Source organism: Balaenoptera acutorostrata, chromosome 1 (assembly GCF_949987535.1).
Source record: "Balaenoptera acutorostrata chromosome 1, mBalAcu1.1, whole genome shotgun sequence".
NCBI lineage: Eukaryota > Metazoa > Chordata > Mammalia > Artiodactyla > Balaenopteridae > Balaenoptera > Balaenoptera acutorostrata.
This window is the reverse complement of record NC_080064.1, coordinates 45,585,541-45,611,837: the sequence shown is the minus strand read 5'-3', so window position 1 is coordinate 45,611,837 and position 26,297 is coordinate 45,585,541. Positions and strand designations below refer to the sequence as shown.

At 37.9% G+C, this 26,297-nt stretch overlaps 1 protein-coding gene across 1 annotated transcript in view; it reads left to right on the top strand.

Moving 5' to 3' along the window:
• The first annotated feature begins 849 nt into the window (after positions 1-849).
• Positions 850-26,297, top strand: part of NDC1 (NDC1 transmembrane nucleoporin) — a 47,540-nt gene continuing 22,092 nt past the window's right edge. Inside the window, exons 1-13 of the mRNA XM_007164430.2 lie at positions 850-1,189; positions 2,686-2,806; positions 5,396-5,497; positions 7,961-8,135; positions 9,279-9,417; positions 12,605-12,713; positions 14,985-15,036; positions 16,800-16,935; positions 17,759-17,851; positions 19,394-19,475; positions 22,118-22,276; positions 24,453-24,698; positions 24,789-24,904. Of these exons, the coding sequence (XP_007164492.1) occupies positions 1,040-1,189; positions 2,686-2,806; positions 5,396-5,497; positions 7,961-8,135; positions 9,279-9,417; positions 12,605-12,713; positions 14,985-15,036; positions 16,800-16,935; positions 17,759-17,851; positions 19,394-19,475; positions 22,118-22,276; positions 24,453-24,698; positions 24,789-24,904 (1,680 nt within the window). The 5' untranslated portion in view covers positions 850-1,039. The remainder of the gene's footprint in view (positions 1,190-2,685; positions 2,807-5,395; positions 5,498-7,960; positions 8,136-9,278; positions 9,418-12,604; positions 12,714-14,984; positions 15,037-16,799; positions 16,936-17,758; positions 17,852-19,393; positions 19,476-22,117; positions 22,277-24,452; positions 24,699-24,788; positions 24,905-26,297) is intronic.

Here is a 26,297-nt window from a genome sequence, read left to right as displayed (position 1 = left end):
CAGACTTGATTGATATAATCATGTTTTTGGAAGTGAATATGATATACAACCTTAAAACAACTCAAGAAACCACTTTTAGCAAACATTGCAGAGCAGTATGTGTGATCTCAATTACTCTCACCAGACTATGAGTTTCTTCAGTCAGTAAATCACTGAATCTGTCTTTCTAGAGTACTGAATATTGTCTGTGGTATGTAACTGGGTGTTAAAATGTGTTAGCAATATGCCTCTGGGGATCTCACTGAGGCCTAATGCAATCAGAGAAGGATTCATTAAGTGGGACTTAGGCTGGTGAAAAGCCTTTTTCCTCACTGGCAGGAAATTAAGGACAATATTTGTATAGCATTTTAGTACATCTTCACAACATCATCCGATGCCATCTTTATTTTTATCCTTATTTTATAGATGAAGAAACGGAGACTCAGGGAGGGTAAAGATATTCCACTTAGCAAGTGGCAGAGCTGGAGCTAGAAACCAGATCTTAGGAAACCAAATGCACCTCTAGGGAAAGAGAGATTTTCATTTCAGTAAAATTAGTACCTTTGTGGAGAGGGCCACAGCATCCTTTGATTTCACTTTCAGGAGGTCGATAAAGTAAGATCGGAAGAAATGAAGGCAAATCATTTTGCCAGGTCTTTCTAATTACAGAATTCTGATAATCAGCACTGTGACTAGAAGCTGCTTTATATAAGACTACGATTCCCAGCATGGCACAAGGGACCAATGGGAAGACTTCGACTCCCAGCATGCTGTACTTTGGAACTCCCAGTCCCAGAATGCAACGCTCTTCCTTACTCAGAGGGCCGTAGAGACTACAGTTCCCAGCATGCAGAGCCGCCCCCAGTTTCTGGCGCCCCGCCGGACCCTGCTTCGGAGAGACGTTTTGGACTCCAGAGGGCGGGCCCTGGAGTCCCAGCCCCCTTTGGGGGACGTGTCTGCGGGGCGGTTCTGGCCCGTTGGGCCCGTCCAGACGGAACCTCGAAGGGATGGGTTGGGGCCTGGGCCGGGCTTCGCCCAGGCAGCGTCTGAGACAGCCCCAATGGGGCCCTCGGGGGGCCTTCCTCCCTTTGAACTGCGGTGGCGTGTGGGCTCACTGTATCCTGCACTTTTCAGAGTAGGGGCCGCCATCACCATGGTCACTGCTGCGAGTCGGCCGTGCGCCGGCGGGCCGCGGGACATCCTGTGGCGCGTGAGTGCTGCGCGCACTGTGGCAGGCGCTCGGCAGCTGCGGGGGTCGGGCTGGGCGTGCGGGCTCTGGTCGCGCGTGCGCGCTGGACGGGGGCGGGGCCGGCTCGAGTGTAGTGTGGGGAGCGCGTGGGGAGGGGGCGACCCAAGTGACTTATTTCAGGGTTGTGGGGGGCGTCCTGAGTGGAAGCTGGTTACAGAGGGGACGGGCGTACTAGGGAAAGTTGGTTACAAGTTGTGTGTGTGCGGGGCGTCCTGAGTGCAAACTCTTTACGGCGTGAGAGAGGGGTCCTGAGTGGAAGCTGGTCATAGTGGGAGGGATGTCCTGCATGGGAGTTGGCAGAGAATGGGGAAGAGTTGTATGCAACTCTGCTAGGTGCACAATTAATAACTTGTTGATTACTTGGGATAAGAAGCGGGAAGGAATATCCGGAATCGGAAAGAATGTGGTATGACCTTAGCAGAGGCTGGTCTTGGGGACTAGGTGAGCAGGACAGGTGTTTTGTCAAATTAGAGGAATGTGTGCACTGTGGGCTCGAGAAGAGGAGGTACTTCCTTGTTGAAGTCCAATCAACAGTTCTGCCTCCATTCTGTGGAGGGCACAGAGATATAGGAGTAAGATCCCTTTTAGGACAGTGCTTCTACCCCAGCGGCACTGCCATCTACTTTGTATCCCGGGTTACTAAGTCTTACCTGTTCTTTACCACCTGTATTATCAGTCATCGATGTCCTGTAGATTGTATGTCAGAAACGTGGCTGCAGTTTTTTGTTTTTTTTTTAAACTTTCTCTTTACCACTGCCTTCCTTCAGACACTGACTGTAATCTTTGGCTTAGGCAATTGGGGTGGACTGCCTCCTGTTTGTCTCCTGTCTGTGTCTTGTCCCCTCTGATCCATCTTCATTATAGCCACCTTACAGACACAAGGGTGTTTTACCTTCCAAAATATAAATCTGATCGTCACTTGCGTGCTTAAAATGCCTCAGTATCTCTTCTTGTATTCAAGTATTCAGCAGTAAATCTTGTGCCTCATATGGTAGGCACTGGTGAGTCAGACATGAATACAATGCAGTAGTTGCCCAGTAAGGAGCTCATATCTAATAAACACAATTACAATATACAGTTGGTTCCTGGAAAATGAATACACTTTCAGATATTGATACATCTATCAAACCTAGAGAGACAAGTATAAGTTGCTGTAAAGTACAGTTGTAAACTAATTGAGACCTCCCTCACCCCCCCAAAGTGTGATATTTAATGTGACATCTGACTCTGGACTAAAACAAGCATCAGTTCACTGATACTACAAGTTTCTGGAGTGGTGTGTAGTGTTACTAATAGTAGTAACCGTTAGCGTTTATCTGTAGCTGCATGGACTGTGATCTGGGTGTAAATATTAGTGATTAACATCCTGTATGAAAAGATAGGATTTGCATAACTGAAATAACTGAAATAGTTTAACTGACTTCATGATTGAGGGATTTTTGTTTGTTTAATTATAGGTTTTGGGCTGGAGGATAGTTACAAGTATTGTCTGGTCGGTGCTGCTTCTGCCCATCTGTACCACAGTATTTGTCATCTTCAGCAGCATTGATTTATTTCATCCTATACAGTGGCTGTCTGGTAAGTGATACTCAGTTTGGGGAAAACAAATTTACAGGACCCACTTCTCAACATAAAAATCGCATTATGTTTTAAATAATTTATTTTAATTGCTGTATTGACAATGACAAAACATTCACTTTGAGGTATTCTTAAGGCATTCCCTTCCTAACATAGGCCTTTTCACTATATACTAAGATTAGTAGACACATCAGAGACTGTGTAGTATTATCACATGAACAGAAAGATCATTAGAAGACCACATAAATAGAAACCTAATTTTGTTTATTTGTCTCTTCTATTTGGCAGCTTTATTGAGGTTGTCTTTTTAAGGAAGTGAACTATTCCTTTTATATATTTAAAAATTGTAGGTAGAAAATATGACATACCTTTTTAAAAAGTCTGTCTAAAATTAAGAGTACTTTGGGACTCTCTGGTGGTGCAGTGGTTAAGAATCCGCCTGCCAGAGCAGGGGACACGGGTTCGATCCCTGGTGCAGGAAGATCCCACATGCCACGGGGCAACTACCTGTGTGCCACAACTACTGAGCCACGTGCCTAGAGCCCGTGCTCTGCAACAAAGAGAAGCCACCGCAATGAGAAGCCCGCACACCGCTACAAAAGAGTAGCCCCTGCGCACCGCAACTAGAGAAAGCCCGTGGGCAGCAGTGAAGACCCAGTGCAGCCAAAAATAAATTAAATAAATAAATTTAAAAAAAAAGAATGATACCCTGGAATCTGATACATGAGATATATTAAAAAAAAATTTCTATCTTGTGGCTGATAAGAAAGATGAGAAGAGAGACAAGGAGGAAAGACTAAGGAACATAGAGTTAAACTGAAAGATTGATGAGGAGGAAAAGATTGGAGCAGGCTAATGTTTCTCCAGATCCTTGGAGATAAAATTAATAAATTCATTAAACTATAACTATTTTATGTTAATAATAGCTACCAATTATTGCTGCCTACTATGTGTCAGGCACCATGCTAAGTACCTTAAGTATAATACTTCTTATCCTTCCTACAACCTTGTATAATAATGACGTAGTATCCCTACTTAAATGAGGGAACTGAGACTCAGGTTATAAGTCTGTGCAGAGACACAGCTAGTGAATAACTGAACTAGGATTTGAATATTGGTCTCTGACTTCAAACCTATGTTTTTCCACTCTGCCACACTAGAATTAAAAAAATAAAAAGAGAGAAATATTCCCAGAGTAGGTTTTGAAGTCTTTAAAGTCTTGCCTAAGGCCTAGAAGCACAAATACTCTTGAAATTCTTTTTTTCCCTCCCTCTCAGAAACAGTAACAATAAATTTCTTTTGCTTTGGAAAGTGGGAAGTATGTTGTTAATTTAATTTTTCTGAAGAAATGCCAATTTTCAAAGAGTTAAAAGCTTTACCTTGTGACCTTTAGAGAGATATTGCTGCTAAAGAGTTAAAGTCATTTAAAGTTTTTTGTTGAAACATATCAATCACTTCTTGGGTGAGTCTCACGGGTCAAATGAAATTAAGCCATTAGCCAGCACAAGGATGGCAAGTATTTCTGTAACCACCTTGCTGCGTCTGCATCACTCATGAGCTGGGCTGTCTAGTTGCAATCTCAGAATATTTCAATATTGTAATCTAGAGCCATTACCGATTGTTCAGTACTGGCACTTGAGATAAACACTTTCTGCCATTTCATGGCCCAAGGGTATCCTAGTATCACTTTCTCTTCAGATTGGATTTGATTTATGCCATTTTTCTCATCAAATATTACTTGTATTCTTAAACTTTTGCTTCACAAAGTCTTTACAGAGAAACTGTAGTCCTTCCTTCCTTATTTCCAGTCACATGAATCAGTTCTTTCACTCTTTTATCTCAGTATAATGTTTGAGGAGTTTAATTGTGGATACTGAATAAATATTTTTCAATAATTTTGGTCACTAAATTAAAATTTTAAAAATAATTGGTTTCATTATTAAGTCTTAGTCTATTTAACAAACATATGTCCTTATTTTTATATCTCTTGTTCATGTTTTTAGGCATAATATATACGTATTTTAAACTTTACCGCATTTTTTAAATGGAATATTGATTGTTGAACTACTCTAAAATGTGAATGTATTAGTATTTCACAGGGACATCATGATTTTTTTTTTTAATTCGGCTCATTTGGATGATTTATGGATTATGCTATTTCTAGAAATGTTACTTTTTTCTAGCTGTAGGGACTAATTGCATTTATTAAGAAGAGATCTGAAAAATATTATTTACATTTTAAAAAGAAACTTTGTTGGTATATTACTAAATGTGGTACTTCTCTGTTTCACGTGATAAAATGTTTGCATATGGTATTATTTTGTCTGATGTTAACATCTGGGTCATCTAAAAGAAATTCTAGTATAATGTTAAAGGACCTGGAACTTGGTCCAAATAACTTGCGCTGTATGTAGTTCTTGAGTTGATGTCCTATAGGACCCATCAGCAGTGTATGAGTAAATTTTTAAATAAAAGATAACTTTTAAAATTAAAATTATAGTTGTGGTTCGAACCCCTTTTCTATTGCAGTATACTAAACATGACTATATGACTGAATGAACTTACTAATTCATCTCTCTTGTGTTTTAGATTCTTTCAGTGATCTGTATAGTTCCTATATAATCTTTTACCTTCTGCTGCTGTCAGTGGTAATAGTAATAATAAGTATTTTCAATGTGGAGTTCTATACAGGTGAGTTTTCAAATATTAACCATCTTTAAAATATCTGAATTTATTTTACTAAGGGCAGACTCAGTGCATTTTGTATGTGGATGTGTACATCAGAGGCTGTGTTTTATGTCAGAGTTTAAAAAATATATACAGAATTATTATATATGCTTTGAATGTCTTACCATAAAATTTATTTGACCAATACATCCTCTGTTTTTAAAAAAATAATTAGAACTCTTAGGACAAATATTGGATGATTCCACTTATATATATGAGGTATCTAGAGTAGTCAAATTCGTACAGACACGAAGTAGAATGGCGGTTGCCAGGGGCTGGAGGGAGGAGGGAATGGGCAGTTGTTTAATGGGTATAGAGTTAATGGGTACAGGGGAGGATGGAAAAGTCTGGAGATGGATGGTGGTGATTGTTGCACAACAATGTGAGTGTACTTATGCCAGAAAACTATACACTTAAAAATGGTTAAGGGACTTCCCTGGTGGCCGAGCTTCCAATGCAGGGGGCGTGGGTTCAATTCCTGGTCAAGGAACTAAGATCCCATGTGCCACGCAGCGTGGCAAAAAAAAAAAAGGTTAAAATGGTACTTTTTTTTAATGTGTACTTTATGACATACAAAAATTTAGACCTTTTAATAATTCACAGCTGGTGTTAAAGTTGTGATTCAGCAGATATATTATAAAAATAACTCCTTTATAGAGTAAGAGATCAAGACCAGACGATTTCTAAGGTCCTTTTCAAATATTGAAGTCTATAATTCTATGGTTTTCCAACAAAATTTAAAATATCATATGTTTTGCCTTGGGAGAATCACCTGTTAGATTTCAGTGCTTTTTACTTTTTCTCAGTTTCTCTCCTTGCTCTTCCTGCCGTTTCAGATTCCTTAAATCTGTCTTGAGGTAAAATGAGAAGCTTTTTCTGATACTTCTTTTTTTCACTATAACATCATTCTTCTTTTTAGCTCTTTAGTACTTCCTTGTTAGATATGGTATAAAATGTCACATTGTTGTCTGGATTTTATAGTACACCCTTTTCCTTTGCTTTTCTAATCCCTCACTACTGGCTGATGGATCTCTTTTTCTATTCAAGCCGTCTACAGAACCCCTTGGTTTACAGCATGTGTGCTTTCACACTGTCCCATGTACCTGGGTCATCTAGATTTAGATGCCAGACAAGGGGTCTCCAGCTAGTCATTCTTTTTTTTTTTTGGCCTCGCCACGTGGCATGCAGGATCTTAGTTCCCCGACCAGAGATTGAACCCGTGCCCCCAGCATTGGAAGCGAGGAGTCTTAACCACAGGATCACCAGGGAAGTCCTCGTCTAGTCATTCTTAAAGCCTGACTAGTCACTTTGGCTCATTCCTTCAACATTCCTTATGTATTACTTTATGCCATGCATTGTGTGGGGATAAGAGATGTATGGTCCCAGTTTTCCCCAGGGGATCACAATTAATGCTGAGAAAGACAGTAATACATGGATAGTATGGACGTATATAGAAGCACCATTTACCCAGCATGGGGAGCTTCCTGGAGGAGGTGATGCTTGAACCAAACCTTAAAGAATGAGCTGTGTTAAGTAGACACGGAAGAAAAATGATGTTTTAGGGAAAAGGTGTATCATATAAAAAGGCTTAATGACATGAGAAGGTTTGGTATGTTCAGAGTATGAGTCAGAATATAAGTCAGTTACACAGTCAGTAGGCCTTGTGGGCATTTCTGGTGGGGAGGGGAAGGTAATAGCAGCCTCTTCCCCAAATTGTAAAGCACCTAAGCCCTCTCCCTTTATACTTAATTTTGCACCTCCCCACAATCTCTTGGTGTGTATCAAAAGAAGAATGTGTACAAAGATAGGCCAGGGAACCCTGTGCCAACTGTTTTCAAAAGTCAGCACCCCTCACCTCCCACCCACACTTGCTTCCCCCAGCTCACTTCTGAAAACCTTTTAGGATTATCAGAGCAGTATTAGAAATTCCCATGCAAGCATTTATTTTAGTATTCAGTGTTATCATTAGTTACCTGGTTTGTGGTTTATTTTTCACAGATGGACTATATATTGACAATTTAAAATGCTGAAATAAGGATAACTTGCTGGAGGGCAAGCACTATCTAAAAATTATTATTGTTTATTCCTTTATGGCAGTGAGGGGAGTGCCAGGGTAGGCACTATTTGAGCTATCAGGAAATCTTAATTAAAAAGAATTGAAAAATGTTAATCATAGTATACTTAGGTTTCACCTCTCTAGATCCTTTGGTTTTTCTTTTTCTTTGTGCATCTGTTTGTATTCAGTCTTTTTTCAAATTATTTTAACTAAGAATTTTTAACTTGGTATTTTTCTGTACTATATTTTACATTGACTCTGGGTTTCTTCCTGCCCTTTGGCGTATTTGTGCAAAGATGAGGGAATAGTTTAAGTCCTCTAATTTCATATGCTGCAGATTATAAAGCCACAGTCACGTGTTTTGTTTGCAGTTGTGCCTTCCATTCCCTGCTCGAGACTGGCACTGATAGGGAAGATCATTCATCCTCAGCAGCTCATGCACTCCTTTATTCATGCTGCAATGGGAATGATGATGGCTTGGTGTGCTGCGGTGATAACCAAGGGTCAATACAGTTTTCTTGTGGTTCCTTGCACTGCTACTGAGAGGTAATATTACATATATTTTTTCTAAGGGTGCTTGTTTAGTTACTAAGCCCAAAGTGACCTATATACATTAATAGTTTATGGATGTTCTTTACTTTCCGGACTTCAGTAAAAAGTGCTTTTTTACATACATCGAATGTTTTTGATGTTTTATGTTTGTTGAATTCAGCAGTTTTTTTAAACCATTTATTTTGTACAAGGTGCTATGCTAAATGCTGTTGGATTTGTTAGCATGATTCACACATGGACTGTAAGCTCCTTGAGGGTTGAGAACAGTAGGGGATTTAAGACCTGGACACAAATGGATATAATAGGAGAGCAATAGGAATGTATGAGAAATAGGATTTAGTAGGAAGAAAGTGAAATGTGCAGATAAAACCTCTGGGGGTTCAGAAGGCAGGGAGGGATCCACACATGGCTTCTTGGAGGAGGTGGTATTTCGGTTGGGGCTTGAAGGAAGGACAGTATGAGAAGAATGAAGAAAAAAATTTTTAATAATTAAAAATACCTTCTTCAGTAGAGTACTTTTATAATTTTGAAACTTACACAGTTCTTGAACAGATGGCATTGATGTAAATTTCAAGTTTATATTCTGACTTTAAAAGTCAAAAAAGTAATCTTAAGTTCTCTGTTATCCAGTGACTTTAAGACAGTATTCATGACTGCTACTGAATACTTGATGTCCTTTTATCCCCCAGTTACATTATATGAGGCAAGTTTTTTTCCTAATGCAATAAATTTTCTTCAGTGAAAAGGGTGCCCGTGAGGGATTGCCTAGTTATAAGAGCAACACAGAGAGTAGCCCAAAGTTACAGCATCTCTATCAGGTTATAGCCTTTATTTAGAATTCTTCAGTCCAGATGCAATTTACCAACTCATAAGCACCATTGCTTACTGTCACAGGGGACTCTCTTACCCTTACCAGATTTCTGGAGGAGCAGAGCTAGAGCATTAACTAAAGATCAAGTTCTCATGCATCAGGGAAAAGGGTTTTGTTAATCTTTTGCCCACACTTAACCCCTTTGTTAGAATTTGGGGCATTTCTTAAGTAATTAAGTCAAAGCTTTGCCTTCAGTAAATAATGAGCCTAAAATAGTAATATGTGTCCCTGACTGTTGAATTAATAACCTAACTTTTCCCCTTCAGCTTAGATGGCCCTGCTGCACAAACCTGCTTAAATGAGTATCACCTTTTTTTTCTGCTGGCTGGAGCATTTATGGGCTATAGCTATAGCCTCCTGTATTTTATTAACAACATGAACTATCTTCCATTTCCCATCATACAGGTAAGCTATGATTTGAGCATTACTTTATGTCAGAATTTGGCAGAGTTAAAATTGCCTTGGTGTTTGTATATATAACTGGCATCAACTGATTAATTCAAGATTTGATCAGCAAAACTTAGGACTGAGATCCTCAAAATGCCATTTGGAGAGGAGATCTTTGTCTTCATGAGACTTCAGTGTCTGTTTGAGAGCTGCAGTTGCCCTTCCTGCTGCCACTCTCAGAATACCTCTTTGTTCCACTCTTTCCCTCCCTGCTAGGTAGTGGCAGTTGCTGTGACCTAGCAGGGCTGGGGGAGGATGATGATGACATTCATGCAAAGTACCTCTGTGCAGCTGCCAGCTTCTTTTTGAACCTAAGAACCTCATAAGCTTGAGAATGTACAACTAAGTATAGAATATGTCAGTTACTGTCTCAGATCCTTTTCAGAACAAGCCTTGATGTGCATAAATAAAACAGTTTTGACTGGTTTGAGTGGGATAGGTTTTAAAAATTCTACTAGTTTGGTAGGAGCTGCCTCTTCCTCTGGCAGGAGAGAGAAAGATGGGTTGAGATTTTTCCGGTGCCATCAAGGCTTTCCCCAGCCTGTTGCTGCTATTCTTGACTATGCTATTATTCGCTTCATTCCCACTCGAGGGCATGCTGAGTACTGAGCTTTGGAGCAAAACTGTTAGAACCAGCCCCTTCCCACTAGGACCCAGTCCGGTAGGGAGGGAGGGATATGTAAATAAATGATGTTCCACAAGAGTGTAAGTGTGAGAGTGTGAGGGATTAGGATTCTCCTGGTTTAACTAAAATTTTCACATGCCTGTTGCATCCCTGAGAACAATCTGATGAAAATACACCTACTGCAAAGAGATAGTGCTCACAGGATCTGGCCCTTATCTGGATCTGGCCCTTATCTCCCTGCAGTCTGTGAGTGTATGAACAAAGAGTCCTATTTACAAATTCTTCACATCTTGTGAAGGTGAATTAAAGCAGAGTGTCAGCTTTGCCACCTCAGAATTTCAACAGGAGAAAACCCCCCAAAATCCTGTATAGAAATACCCATGGTGAATCAGCTTTGATCCAAACATAGTTAAGAATATAGGAAATGAAGAAAAAAAAAATTAGAGAAAAATGAGATTACCCCCAAATATCTTGCTCCTCCATGGACTTGTGTTGAAAGTAACCACCTATTTAACATCATGGATGTGTAAGAGTGAACAAGGGGAGTCCAGGATTGACAGTACTGATAAATTATTGTTTCTACGATGTACTGTCACATTTGTAAAATTTAACTACTAAATTTTTTGTAATAGCTTTTGATAAAATCTTAGATTCATTCTTGTGTATTCTTCCAGACCCTTTACTGTACATTTATATATATAGTAGCTATAATACTACATATTTTGTGGGGTGGGGTTTTCGTAAATAGTTTTATATTGTACATATTATTCAGTAACTACTTTTTTCATGTAACAGTATGAAAAATTAGATGTTTTTAAAAATCTAGTAATTTTAACCATTTACCATTAGTCCATTAGGTTTTTTTCCTATAAACTTGCCTATGCTACAAAAACCAGTTCTATTGCCCTTATTAAATTCTTAATGACAGACTGATAGGGAAAAACAGAACGTTGGCATGGAGTGGGGGACAAAGAAATGGATTAATGCCAAGACAGGCTTGGCAAGTCATATGCCAACAAGACTATTTGAAAGTATTAAATGAGATAAGATTTATAGAGCCTGGCACATAGTAAATATTTGAATAGGTACAGGGTAGCTCATAACCAAATCACAGAAGAACCCAACAGGGAATTGAAAAACACTTCAGCTTGGGAGCAAGAAGAGGGTATATTAGCTGTTCTCTGCATATCTACTGAAATGTCTACCTGCTTCCTTAGCCTCTCTGGACCCTTGTGAGTGATGATGGAGGTGAGAGCTGCAGTAGGAATAGTTTAGGGACTATGCCCTTTTTATTGGGGGGTTGAGGTGAGATGGTGGTAGCACCCAGTAACTGCATCGAATAGTGCAATTCCATGTCTTGGACTTTGAAAATATCTGAATAAATCAAGATACTTCAAGCTGTATGGTTAGTGATCGAGCATTCATTTCACCTGGGCTGCTTTTTGTAAGATGCTATGGGAAACTGCAGACGTGGTATGAAGACATAACCTCTACCTAAGGACTATAATTCTTTGCTGCCCTTTAGCTTCGGAAATCCTTAGAGAAGGATCAGCCTTAATATAAACACAAAAGAAGACCAGAATTTGGGAAGTCCATCTTTGGTTCTTTGGGTTTACTTAGATTCTTTCCAATAATTTAAAAAATATTTTTTCCATTGACATTTTTAGGGCCGACAACCCTTGTTTCACAAGAAATGTAATTTTTTCAGGAAAAACATTTTGTATTTTTTCATATTTGATTCTTTTCTCTTAGGTTGTTAGCATTGGAAGGTATCCACTAAGGAACTGTTTAGCTGGTTCAGACTTCTTATCTCACAGATAATTAGATAGGAGATGAGGATGACTTAGTGTTATACAGAAAGAGGAAGCACTAGAACTCGGGTCTCCCAATTCTTAGTCTCGTGTCTTCTTCACTACCTCCTATGTTTCTGCAAACAGCATGTGAAAAATTTCAGTGTAGAGGCAGCATACATTATCTTTAAGGTTGCAGGCTCTGAAGGCAGCCTGCCTGCATTAAAATCGCAGATTTTTCTTTTGCTAGCTGGTAACACTGGTTAAGTTACTTACCCTCTCTGTGCCTTGGTTTTCTCATCTGTAAGATGGGTATAATAATAGAACCTCCTTCATGGGGTTGTTGTGAGGTTTAAATGGATTAATGTATTTAAAGTGCTTGGAACACTACCTGGTATGTGGTAAGCATCCAAAGAATGTTAGCTGCTATTGTTGTAATTATTATTATGTTTTTTGTACTTACTCCATCCCTGTAGTCCTTACTATAAGTATAGATTGATATTGTTAACTTTCTCATTTCTGATCTCATATCAATGAGATGTTGTATAATGTAAATTTTAAATACTTTAACATCTGAAATGGATGATTTTTTTACCTCTGGAATAAGCTTTGTCTTTTTATGCAGTGATTATGTTTTATGTGTGGACTGTTATAGTTATGAGCTTGCTTTGGAATAAAAAAGAACCTCTGTTTGAATGTCATTTGATTCTGGTTTTCTTTTCTTCCACAGCAATACAAGTTCTTGCGCTTCAGGAGGTCTCTGCTTTTGCTAGTTAAGCATAGTTGTGTGGAATCGCTGTTCCTGCTTAGAAATTTCTGCATTGTGTATTATTTTCTTGGTAAGAATTTCTGCTTTTTGATACAGTATATGTATTAGCTCACAGCTCAGAAAATATCAAAGTCATTCTTGATTGTATTTATATATTTCCTACAATTGTAGGTATGTGATTAGCCCAGCTGATTGCTTGTTTCGATTAAATGTTTAGATTTAGATTCAAACGTTCAAAGACTAGTTAAGAGAGAATATTGTTACAGAAAATGTGGTATATACATACAATGGAATAATAGTCAACCTTAAAAAAGAAGGAAAGCCTGTCACATGCTACAACATGGATGAACCTTAAGGACATTATACTAAGTGAAACAAGCCAGGCGCAAAATGACAAATACTACATGATTCCACTTATACGAGGTGTCTAAAATAGTCAGCGGACTTCCCTGGTGGTCCAGTGGGTAAGACTCCAGACTCCCAATGCAGGGGGCCCGGGTTCGATCCTGGTTGGGGAACTAGATCCCACATGCATGCCACAACTAGGAGTCTGCATGCCGCAACTGTGAGCCTGCATGCTGCAGCGAAGATCCTGTGTGCTACAACTAAGACCTGGCACAGCCTAAATAAATAAATAAATAAATAAATAAATATTTAAAAATATATAACTAAATAAAGTAGTCAAACTCTTAGAAATAGAAAGTAGAATAGTGGTTGCCAGGGGCTAGAGGGAGGGGAGAAAGGGGAGTTGTTCAATGGACATGGAGTTTCAGTTTTGCAAGGTGAAAAAGTTCTGGAGATCTGTTGTATGACAAGGTGCCATACAGTGTATAGACGCTTAAAAGTGGTCAAGATGGTAAATTTTATAATGTACTTTTTTAAGTCTTTTTTATTTATTTATTTATTTATTTATTTATTTATGGCTGTGTTGGGTCTTCATTTCTGTGCGAGGGCTTTCTCTAGTTGCGGCAAGCGGGGGCCACTCTTCATCGCGGTGCGCGGGCCTCTCATTATCGCAGCCTCTCTCGTTGCGGAGCACAGGCTCCAGACGCGCAGGCTCAGTAATTGTGGCTCACGGGCCCAGTTGCTCCGCGGCATGTGGGATCTTCCCAGACCAGGGCTCGAACCCGTGTCCCCTGCATTGGCAGGCAGATTCTCAACCACTGCGCCACCAGAGAAGCCCTATAATGTACTTTTTACCACATATAAAAATGTATCCTTTAAAAAAAAAAGAGAAAATATTGTGTATCATTTAGTCATTACTCTATAAATAACATTCCTTTTTATAACTTTTTGTAACTTGCTAATACAACAGAAATACCCTGTCGCTAAGGGGACATTGTAGAATTTATTAACATGAATTTTAAGCACAAAGATGCAGTTTATTTAATACAATGAACAGTACAAGCTGAATGGAAAAGCTTAATCTCAATAGCAACACATATTAATATAAACAAAATCCAGCATTCTAAAATACTGTTTTCAGACTGTAACATTTTCTGGCCCTACCTTTTTCTGTGGATTTTACAAAATTGTTCTATTTGTGCATAGGCCATTCTGTTGTCTACTTTAAAAAACTTTTAGTTTATATAATCCATTTTTCTACATAGCTTTTATAATTGTCATTTTAATGTTAACACTTTGTTGTTTTCTATTAACCTACTGCAATCAGCCTGGATGTTCCCCTGTTGTTGTATCAGTACATTTGGGTTGACATAGCAGCTATGTCAACATATCCATGTCAACTATTTCTTCTATAATTCCAGTTATGTTTCATTCAGATTTCATTTCCAGTGTTACCACTTTTCATTTCTTTGTTGCACTTTGGTCTCTTTGGCCAGTTTCCTCTTTCAGTTTTTCATTTTGGTAAAATGTCATGGAGATTTATCATGGCAGATAAGGAGGCAACACAACTACATGCTTTGCTGTCTGTGCCAGAACTGAATAACAGACGTGAGTGACTAATCACTAACAGACTTTGAAAGAAAGGATGTCCATCTGTTATCTACATACTGATTTGTGTACTACTGAAAAGCTAGAATTGCTATATTCAGTTATGCACAGCTAAGGCCACAGTAACTGAAATTTGAATTGTGTTGTTGCGGGCTGGTGTTATTAAACCACAGTAACTGAAATATGTACATGTTGGACCTGTGCAAAGCAAGGACTGCCTGTATTTAGAAATTACTCTCTTTTCCTGCCCATTCCTAATCAAAGTCTAGCATTTTGACTGAGGTCTTGGTGTCTACTTGGTCATCTCATCCACCTCATGTTCCAAAGCATGATTAAGATTTGTTTCATTAACTTTTTATGATTATAGCGTGGTATTTTTTCATTTCAGGCCACATTCCCAAAGCTTGGATTAGCACTGCTATGGACCTTCAGTTAGATGAGTAAGTGATCCTGAAAAGTCTAATTTTAATGCTTTTAATTGTCTCCATCCTTTTAGATGTTTGCTACTTTCCAGTTGTTTTATTTAGATTTAGCCTTTAAATTTTTTTAAAAATTGCATTCATTTTTGAATACACATAGTTCACATAATTTAAAATTCCAATGGTATATAAAAGGGTGTACGGTGAATCTATTGGCCCCTGTCTCTAGTCACCCAGTTCCTTTCCCCAAAAATAAGCAATGATAATTCCTTTTTTGTTAGATACAGCTTTTATAGAAGTGGATTTCTTGAGTTACATGGACATACCTCTCTTCTGTTTTTCTCCTCAATAATCATTCTTTGCTATGTTGTGGTAGATAAGCACCATACTGGAGTTTTACTCTAATTTTACCTGTGAGGAAACCAGATTTGAGTCAGGTCACGTGACCAGTTGCAGGTCATAAGTAGCAATGGGGTGGCAGCACTGGGGTTTATTGTTCTAGTTATTCCCTATGCACTTTGCACATAGGCAAAGCTTTAATCTTTATTTAGCGAATAAATGTAAACTCCTCTGTTAGTATTTGTTCTTTTAACTATTGGTTATTCCACTGTGATACTTTTGTATGATCTTAACTACTACCACTTTTGAGGAGTGCGAATATTGACATTTATGGATGTTTGAGATATTATGGTTTCTCCAGTGTAGATTTCAAAAAATTCCTAACTTTTAAAAGTTGCTAGGTAAAATTTAGTTTTGTCTTCTGCTTAATCACTATATATGAAACCAAACGTGTGGGTCATTTATTATGTTAGCCCAGGTTTTATACTTGGTCAAATGGAAAGAGAAAAATAATAATGGTATTGATAGAAATTTAATATAATACTTTTTTCCTCCTTTCACTTAAAAAATGTTTTGTTTGTATGACAGTGCCTGATATTCTGGACTTAATGTATGCTAGGCCCTCAGTGATGCTTATTTAAAAGCAGAAAAAAAACTTTATCATCCCCACCGCCACCCCAACCCCAAGGAATGTCAAGTATTACTCTGGGCACTCCTAACATAAACTGTTTTAAATCTCATAAAAGCCCTAAGAGGTAGAATGAAGAGATTATGCCACCATATGGATGAGGAAACTGAGGGTAGGTTAGGTCAAGTGATTAACAAAATCACAACATTTACAAATAGCAGAGCCAGAGGTTCTAGTCCTGTTTTCACAATTGCTAAGTGTGTGATTGTAGGATTATGATGACTTTGCAAATTGAGCTATTCAAGGTTTTGGTAACATTGCCTGCATTCCCTTTATTTAGCATTCTAACAGAGTTTCTTAAATTATTTTAAAAGTAAATTTTGTTATTTTTAGAGAGTACTTTGTGTTCTTAACTACTATGAAACTGTTTATACATATACAGATAGAGCTGAAATCTGGTCCAGGAGAGGTGCTAGTCATGCTGAATGGTTTTTAAGTATCAAGCTACAAAACAACAATAATAAAATTTTACCCAGTCTCTAGGGGAGACTTCTTCCGTCATAGAAAGTGACAGTGAAGATTTGGAATGCAAGAAACTGAGAGCTAGTTTAGGTCTACTCTTCCCTTAAGGCTCCCTTGTGTACTTTATAAGAAGGTATTAGTGAAAGAACTGTACAGAGTACAAAAGGAGAGGAATCTATCACCATTATTATTTAGAAATAGGATTTGTTTGTTTCTCAGTGTGGGGCCTCAGGTCTCTTAAATGCTTAGATTGTATTTTTCCTACAGGATTAAATAATAATTTCTGCTTTCATAGGCAGTTTCATAGGCCTCTTGACACTGTGAGTGGCCTCTTGAATCTCTCATTACTCTACCATGTCTGGCTCTGTGGTGTCTTTGTCCTGATGACTTGGTACATCTCGTGGATACTCTTCAAAATCTATGCCACGGAGGTTAGTATTGAGTTTTTTGTCAGTACTTTCCTGTTTTGGAGTGCAGAGGTTTATTTTTAGTAGAGCACTGATCAGCATGTTGTTGTGCCCAAAGCCATTTTGAGAAGTTGGGTTTTGGTTTTTCTTCTGAGATTTCATAAGGCATATATCTTTTGTAACCATCATTTATTTGTATTTTTTTCTGAGGAACAGTGTTAGTGTTCTTAATGTTTGAAAACTAAACTGAATGAACTGTTAGTGGTACTTACTATGTTTTATCTATAGTGTAATTCTCTTCTGAAAGTTTCCATTTCTCTATTGAGCATATACTAGATCGGCCTCAATTTTTAATTAATTTTACATGCTATTGGTATAGATACTATTGATCAGTATTAAAATATTTAAATATAAGGAAGGCAATAAAATACTTGTTCTTTGAAGGAACTTTTTAAAATTTATGTTGAAGAAATGATTTTAAATGAGTAGGAACTGCATTGTCTTCATCATCCAAATGTTTGTCTTAGAAAATGAGTGTTTCTGTTTTATTTTACCATTTCTGTAGGTTTGTACCCTTCAGTGACTTCAGAGAATTTTTGTTTCTTAAATTTGTTTCTATTATTGGAAGCCAGAGATCTAGTCAAATTGGGAAAGTAACATGTTAGAAGGTAGTGTATTTGGGTATATGTAATTTTAATGCAATCTGTTTTTGCAAGGAACACTAAAGATATTAGTTTGGTTGTATTGTCTCCTTTATAATAAATTTCAAATAGTGCTAATTTACTGAATGTAATTAAGTCATGAAAATAATCATTCCATAGTCTTTATATTTGATTATATTTGATAGGCTCATCTGTTCCCTGTTCAACCACCATTTTCAGAAGAGTCATATGAATGTCTCCCGAAAGTTTTAAACAGCAATCCTCCCCTCATCATAAAGGTAGCAGAACTATGCATTTTGTGTCTTTACACAGTCATCTCTAACTTATCTTATGGAATAGACTTAATATTCGCATAATTAAGTATTTCGATATATTTTTTGAGGGCCTAGAATATTCTAATACTGTAAAAAGTATTGTAAAAATCACCTACCTGCTACATTGAATGCTGTTTACTTTTTCAGTTTTCATTCCAAGTGACTAAGATGCAAGTATATATATTGCAACGTATGTGTATAAGCTAGACTAATTCTATATTTAGGAGAGATATAAAAATATTTCAAGCATGAAATATAATGATATACAACCATATACAGTAGCTTTTCACAAATTCCTCATGGTAGCAAAACAAAACACTGATTTTTTTTTTTTAATCATTGGTTTAAGGTATATTTTCACTCATATAGAATTGTTGGCTGTTAATGATCAAAGGAAGTACTTGATAGTGTGTACATATTCAATGAACTCTCTAAAATTTGAGTAATGATAATAATCCTAAAACAAATTTTAATCAAAAGAGTCTAAAGAAGTTGCAATAAGTTTATAAATCAACCTAAGTGAGAATAAATTGTTTTGATTTAAATTTCATTTTGAGATTTTAAAAGTAGAACTACAATATATGTGATCTTGTTAAGAAGTCATAGTACTTAAAAAAGAATTAAAATAGAACCTAGAGTTTGGATTACACTCTAGAAAAGTTGTAAACTAATAAGAAAATGACCCGTTAAAGTTCTGATTACCTTTAAATATCAATTATGACTAATTTATTAGATAAACAAAAATATCAGTCACTCATTTGGTTATTTAAAAGATCTGTATTTACTGGGCAGATGTTAGTCACTGCTAGTTGCTTAGGGTGTAATGATGAATAAGACAAAGCACAGCCTAATGGAAAAGGCAGATACACAAAATAATGAAAATTTACTGTGGTAAGTGCAGTGGGAACCACTTACTGTGCTTGGGACCAAAGCAAGAAACCTTCGCAGAAGGGATGGTGTCTTGAATGATGAGTAAAGTGGTTTGCCAGGGAACAAAATGAATATTTTGAGTAAAAAAGTACAGCGTATGTTGTGTATCTGCTGTGTGCTGGGCACTACTTGTGGACGTGGCAGCGAGCAAGACGTTGTCCCTGCCTCACTGTTTAGTGGGTGGAACCAGGTGAGACAAGTAAGCAGGCAGTTACAATAAATTATGGTAAGTACCACGGTTGAGAGCTGTGTGAGTATATGTTTTTGCCGGGGAGGCCAGGGAAGTTCCAGGAGGAAGTGGTGTTTTAAGTTTCCCACTATAAGGTGGGAAGGAACACAGAGAGTTCCGTAGTTCCTAGGTAGCTGGAGCCCACAGTGACTAGGGTAGCCTACAGAGGGTAGAGGCAAGAAAGTTCTGGAAGTCTAGAAAGGAAGGTTATGGTTCTGAAAAGCATTTCCTTCATGAAAAATTTCAACTGATTTCCCCTTAGATATGTAGTATTGAGCCCCATTCATAAATAAGATTTTATATAGAGGTTAAAAAAATTAAATAGTGTGTATTTTTTTCCCTTTCAGTATTTGGCCTTGCAGGACCTGATGTTGCTTTCTCAATATTCTCCTTCACGAAGACAAGAAGTTTTTAGCCTTAGCCAGCCAGGTATTGCTAAAAATAATAGACCTAATAGGAACTGAGTATGTGTGTGTAGAAAGTGTTCCACTTAAAGTTTTTTGTGAAATAGATGTATTTATTAAAATATCACACATCATTAAGTATCACACATATTTAATAATACTTCCATTAAATGAAGTATTGATTTAAGCATTATACAACTGTTTGCATTGCTGTGGTTAGAAATTATATTTCCAGGAAAAGTATTTTTAAATTTTTATATTATTTCCTTCTGCCCCCTCATTCCCTTCACCTGAAGAAATTATGAGGTAGGTTGACAGTTTTAGAGCAGAAAAGTACAGTTTGAGAATCCCAGAAGTTTTAATGCTGTAAGGGGTCTTAAAAAGCAGATGGTTTAATCCTTATGGAGGACCTAAGTCTCAGAGAGATTGAAGTGGCTTAATAAAGTTAATGTCAGAGTTGGAATAAGAAATTCTGTCATTTGACTCTTAAGTGCAGAGCTCCCTCTTCCTGCCATGCTACTTTGCCTTCCTTTTTAAAAAAAAAGTGAAAAGAAATTATCAATAGACTTGATGGTGATAGGCCCAAGGACACTCTTGGCAACTCTGAAACACTTCTTCATTGTTACTTGCCGAGCTCCTCCAGACTGCAGCTGGGCCAGTAGTGCTCTGCCTTGTTCCTAGAGGGAAAGCCTTCCAGCCCAGCACCAGTGGGGACAGAACCTGGGTAGCTTTACATCTCTCTAATAAGCTCTTCATTATTTTGCCAAACTCGCCAATTCCCACATTATAAAATAAACGTATAGTTACATGTTACATGGAAATAAAATCCAGTTATATAAAAGTATAGATAATTGGAGCCACTCTCCTTTTGGTAGTATGAAAAATCCAGTGCTGATGCTGTGGAAAATTAACTGTAGCAATACTTTTCTAGCAGACTGAGGTTTACTTAAGAATTCTCTATGCACTAAATGTTTTCACAAGATATTCAAGTAAACCGTACCAGGGTGGCATGTTCTCTGCAAGATAACATATTATTAAAATGTAACTGGTCATAGAAATAGAGATGAGATTTGTGGTTACCAGAGGCAAAGGGTGGGGTCAGGGGAACTAGATGAGGGCAGTCAAAAGGTACAAACTCCCAGTTATAAGATAAATAAGTACTAAGGATGTGATGTACAATATGATAAATATAATTAACACTGCTGTATGTTATATATGAAAATTGTTAAGAGAGTAAATCCTAAGGGTTCTCATCACAGGGAAAATTTTTTTTTTCTATTTCTTTAATTTTGTATCTATAAGAGTTGATGGATGTTCACTAAACTTACTGTGATAACCATTTCATGTTGTATGTAATTCAAATCATTATGCTGTATACCTTAAACCTAATACAGTGCTGTAGGTCAATTATATCTGAAAACTGGAAGAAAAAAAAATGTAACTGGACCATTACATAGTTCCTTACTGGTCCTGCGATACAGCGGTATAAAACATCCTGGGGGGCTTTCCTCGTGGCTCAGTGGTTAAGAATCCGCCTGCCAATGCAGGGGACACGGGTTCGAGCCCTGGTCTGGGAAGATCCCACATGCCGTGGACAACTAAGCCCGTGCGCCACAACTACTGAGCCAGCGCTCTAGAGCCCGCGAGCCACAGCTACTCAAGCCGTGCGCCTAGAGCCCGTGCTCTGCAACAGGAGAAGCCACTGCAATGAGAAGCCCGCACACCTCAACGAAGAGTAGCCCCCGCTCACTGCAACTAGAGAAAACCCGTGTGCAGCAACAAAGACCCAACGCAGCCAAAAATAAAGAAATTTTAAAAAAATAATTCAGGAAAAAAAAAATGTCCTGGGGCCTATTGATGGAGTATTTTGTTTGTTTTCAGGTTAAGTGGTATTCCTCTTAAGTTGTAACTTGGAAGAAAGATTTAAGGAGGGACCTAAGTGAAGAGAGAATGATTGTTTAATGTCCAGGATGGAGAAACCAGTTTTCAGTGGACTCCTCTGCTATTCTCAACGCACAGTTGATTTTTACATGACAGCTATTGGAGATAAAGGTTTTAGAAAATCAAAAGATAATGAGAATTAAGGGAATTTTTAAGAGTGTGGATCACAGTAGTTTAAGTTAAATAATAAGATAGCAGATACATAAACACTCAGTATAAAGTATGATCACTGTCAAATAGTGTGTCATTTCTATAGATGTAATAGCAAATAGGGGCTCTTTTGCAAATGAAAATGTAAGGAAGCACAGTGGGTGAGCCACAGCGATTTAGAGGTCACTGGGGGCCATGGGGTGCCTCTCAGTAGACATGTTCATTGTCTTAAGTCTTCAGTCAGTTTAGTACTGCTAGTGAAGTAACCTGGGTCTTTTTCACTGAAACCGTGCAACAGTGTTTGGCTTTATTTTAGCAACCAATTTGAGAGTGGTTTTTTTTTAATGGTAAAATAGCAAATATTTGCTTGTAGACTTTTAGGAAAATTATTTCATCCAAATATTTATTGAACTCCTGCTGTGTATTAGATGGCATGAGTATAAATGGTAGCTTGACTGAGAAAAGTGGGCCCTGATGCAAAGTGTAATATAGCATTTCTTGTTGATTTTTCTCCCCATTTTGAGAGGAGACTATAAGATTATCTACATTTTAAAAGCTGGTATTTGGACCTCCTAGGTGGACATCCCCACAGTTGGACAGCCATTTCAAGAGAGTGTTTGAATCTTTTAAATGATATGACTCAGAAACTTGTACTCTATCAAGAAGCTGCTGCTACAAATGGGAGAGTGATGTCTTCATCCTACCCAGTGGAACCTAAGAAATTGAATTCTCCAGGTAACTCCTTATACTACTAAGAGAGGGGAAAGCACTTACATTTTATTTCCTAAGAAAGTTAACAGTAGTTAATCTAAGGATATGTATATAAGTGTGAAGTATATATTTTTAGGGAAAATTGATCTAATATATGGGATATTGTACTGAATCAAGAAAAAGGCCTGGGTACCAATTGAAAAAATTAAGTCCAGTGTGGTGGTGGTGGTGTTAAAAAGGCTAACAAAATGTTGATCATCAAATAGAGGACTTCAGCTTACTCTAGTAGAGAGCCAGGTGAATCTTTACAGGTAATACTGGATGCTGCTGTGATTGCAGTATCCCAGAGATAAAAAGTTCCTGGGCAGTGCCCAGAGAGGAGCAACTGCAATGACTTGGTGATTTGGGGATGGGGGCATCCACATTCATTGTTTTAAGATAGCTTGATATAATGTTTGAAAGATGAAAGCTGAGAGGAAGAAGTACAGGTGGAGGAACCTATGCTATTTCACAAAACACCTTAAGTAGACAATACCTAGGAATGTAAGACTGATAAAAAGACTTAATGTTCCAGTGCCTTTTGGAGCCAGGCATTTAATGAAAATGGGCAGAACTGGCTGGATGAGGACTGTGGTAAACTTGAGAGCACAGTCTTCATCTGAAATGGGAAGCAGTGGGTTACCTTCAGTCCATTGTTCCCATGTGGGAATTTGGACCCAGTATCTGAACTTCTGGGCTTTTTTTTTCTTTTAAAGAGAAGCCTGAAGAAGTTTTGGGGAAAATCTACCACTTTTAAACATTGGCACTTAATCTTGATATTTAAAAAATCACTTTATGGGCCAAAGCAAACACATCTCTGTCTTTGACTTCATTACTCTGCTGGGGTCATAGACCAAAAACTAAGAGATTACAAAAGAAAAATGATTTAGATAAGTTCATGAATGTCAGATTTTAGAAGATTCTGGAGTGTTTCAGATGTTCTTAGCATTCAGATTAGCATTTATTTATTCAGCAAGTATTTATTGAATGCCTGCCATGTACCAAGCACTGTGCTAGAAGCCAAAGAGTTGAAGATGAAAAAACATTCTTGGAACTGACCTTTTAGTGGGAGGCACACAAATAATGACAAGACAGTGTAACTGCTTAAAGGAAGTCTGTCAAAAGGAGTCTGAATGGGTAGGATGATGTTTGATAATGAAAGGAGTTGTTTAAATTTTATCCTTTAGATGTGGCACTGTTAGAGAATTTTGAGTAGCTGTAGTTACATCAAATTAGCATGTTAGAAAGATCATTGTAATTCTGAGTTGGGGAAGATCCTGGGCCAGACCAAATATGGATTATTCATTATTTTAAATGGTTGTCATATCCCATCACTCAGTCAAAATTTGCCTCTAATTTTGAGGAATAACTACAAAACTTAAAAACCCCAATCTTAATTTGTAAATTGATTCTCCAAATATTCGTTATTGCTATTAACCCTTAAAAAGTCATGTCATGAAAATTTGGTACTTTAAATGTTTGATGTCTTATGCCAGTTTTATTAAAAAGATAGAATACTAGTATAATTTATTTGTCTTTGTGCCTTGTACTGGAGTGGCAGAAAGATGTTCTTCTATTTTTGTACAAGAGACTCTCTAAATTGGTACAGTTATGAGATAATTTTTGAAGAAGCTGTTTACAGATCAGATTTGTAGGCAAATTAGTCTCTGGTGTGACTTCTGTTAACTTGAAAGAACTCTGGGGAAAATGGGATAAGGTTAGCACTCTCTCTTTCTGTACATTTTCACACTGTAGATTTGATTCAGCCAAGTAATAGTTACAGTAAGAACATGCAGTAACCCTGGGCATATTCTAATGCAACAAGATTGTTGCCATTTGAAAAAAAGGTGTAAGTTGATAGGTTCACTCAAAGCAACTTAGAGTTAGAAAAATTGACCTTGAAGATGAAGATACCTGTTTAGAGAAAAAAAACAGGGGCTGTACCAACCTGACAGAAAAAGATGTATAAAGCTCCTTGAGTGGTCACCAAGTTGCAGTAGTAAAATCTGGATGTTGAGAATGTAAACCTAAATGGAAAAAATCTACTGAACCTTGGTTAAATGAGTTAAACAAAGAATTGAGATGTGTAAGATTTGAGAACCTCCACAGTGGCCTGCTTTGATCAGGTTGCCTCTTCAGCACTGGATCTGTTCTTTTACAGAAGAAACTACTTTTCACACCCCAAAATCTAGCCAGATGCCTCGGCCTTCAATGCCATCATTAATTAAGACGTCGCTGTTCTCCTCAAAATTGTCTGCACCTGATGTTGCAAGTCCCCTGGCGACCCCATTTGGCTCTAGTGTAGTGAATCGGATGGCTGGGATTTTTGATGTAAACACGTGCTATGGGTCACCTCAGAGTCCTCAGCTTACAAGAAGAGGGCCAAGATTATGGACTTCGGCTTCTGGTGAGGACTATTTATTTTCTAAAATTTGAAATGTCATAGTTGCAGAGAATCAGGCTAAGCTTTCACCTTCTTGGGTTTTTTTTTTTGTAGGTCAGCAAATGACTGAATATTCTAATCCTTCTCCATCTACCTCTGTTAGTGCTGAGGGTAAGACAGTGAGACAGCCCAATGTGATTTATTCATGGATTCAGAATAAACGTGAACAGGTAGGATGATATGGGTATAGGATTTATAGTTACATGTAACACTGAGAGAATCAAGGATCTCACTTAAGTAAGCCATTAGGAATAAATAGGACTTTGGGGATGCTTAATGTATTAAGTTGACCCGTATAAAATTGCCAGTATTTGACTGGTTTTGAGCTATAGAAATTGCAATTTCATTTGGCTTAACCTAATACAGTGCCTTTGATCTGTGAATTCTTTCATTTAAGAGATATTTATTGAGTTCTTCATATATATAGGGTGTGGTTTTAGGTATTGGGAAAACAGCAAAGAAAAGTCCCTGACCATATGTTTACATTCTAGTGAGGGGAAAGAGGTGAGCAAGCAAGTGTATTATATTTCTTTGAATATAAAAAATACAGTTTGTGCTTGAACAACTCGGGTTTGAACTGTGTGTCCACTTATATGTGGATTTTTTTTCAGTAGTAAATACTACAATACTACTCGATCGCAGTTGGTTGAATCCACTGATGTGGAACTGTGGATACAGAGGATGGACTGTAAGTTATAGGTGGATTTTCAACTGCAAGAGGGTCAGTGTCCCTAACAACCGAGTTTTTCCAAGGGTCAACTGTACTATTAATTGTAAGACTTACTTTACGTACTATTAAGAAAAAAAAAGTTGCCAGTTAAACCGTGACATGCTATTGACTATAAGATGCATCCTGATATGTCATGTGCAAAATATGAAAAATATATGTCTTAAAAGGGAAGAAATTTGATGTCTTACTTGCTATATAGAAAAATAGAACAGGTAAAGGAGACCAGTACCTAGGGGAAGAGAGTACTATTTTATGTGGGGTGATCAGGGGCCATTTCATTGATAGGATGACTCTTGATCAGAGGCCTGAAGGGAGGGCAGGGAACAGCAAAATGCAAAGGCCCTCACGTGGGAGTAGGATTGGCTTGTGTGAGGAACGGTGTGGACACTAGTGTGTCCAGAGCAGAGTGAGGGGAGAGTGGTAGGTGGGTGGTGAGATAAGACAGGTAGCAGGCACCCAGAGCTCATCAGGCCCATTAGCCGTTGTAAAGACTGACATTTTCTCTGAATGTGATGGATAGCCACTGCATGGTTTTACCCACAAGAATGACATGATGTAACTTTACATTTTGAAAAGTGCTGCTGTGTTGAGACTAGATCCTCAGAGGGCAGGAGTGGAAGCAGAGGGACAGTAGTAAAGCTGTTAAAGTAATCTAGGGGGAGACGATGGTATCTGTGACCAGAGTGGTTGTGGTGGAGACTAAAATGTGATCAAGGTCTGGATATATTTTGAAGGTAGATGTAATAGGACTTGCTTATGGTTTGGTTGTGGTGTGAAAGAGTCAGTGTTGATTCTAAAGTTTTTGGCCTGAGGATCTGAAATAATGTAGTTGC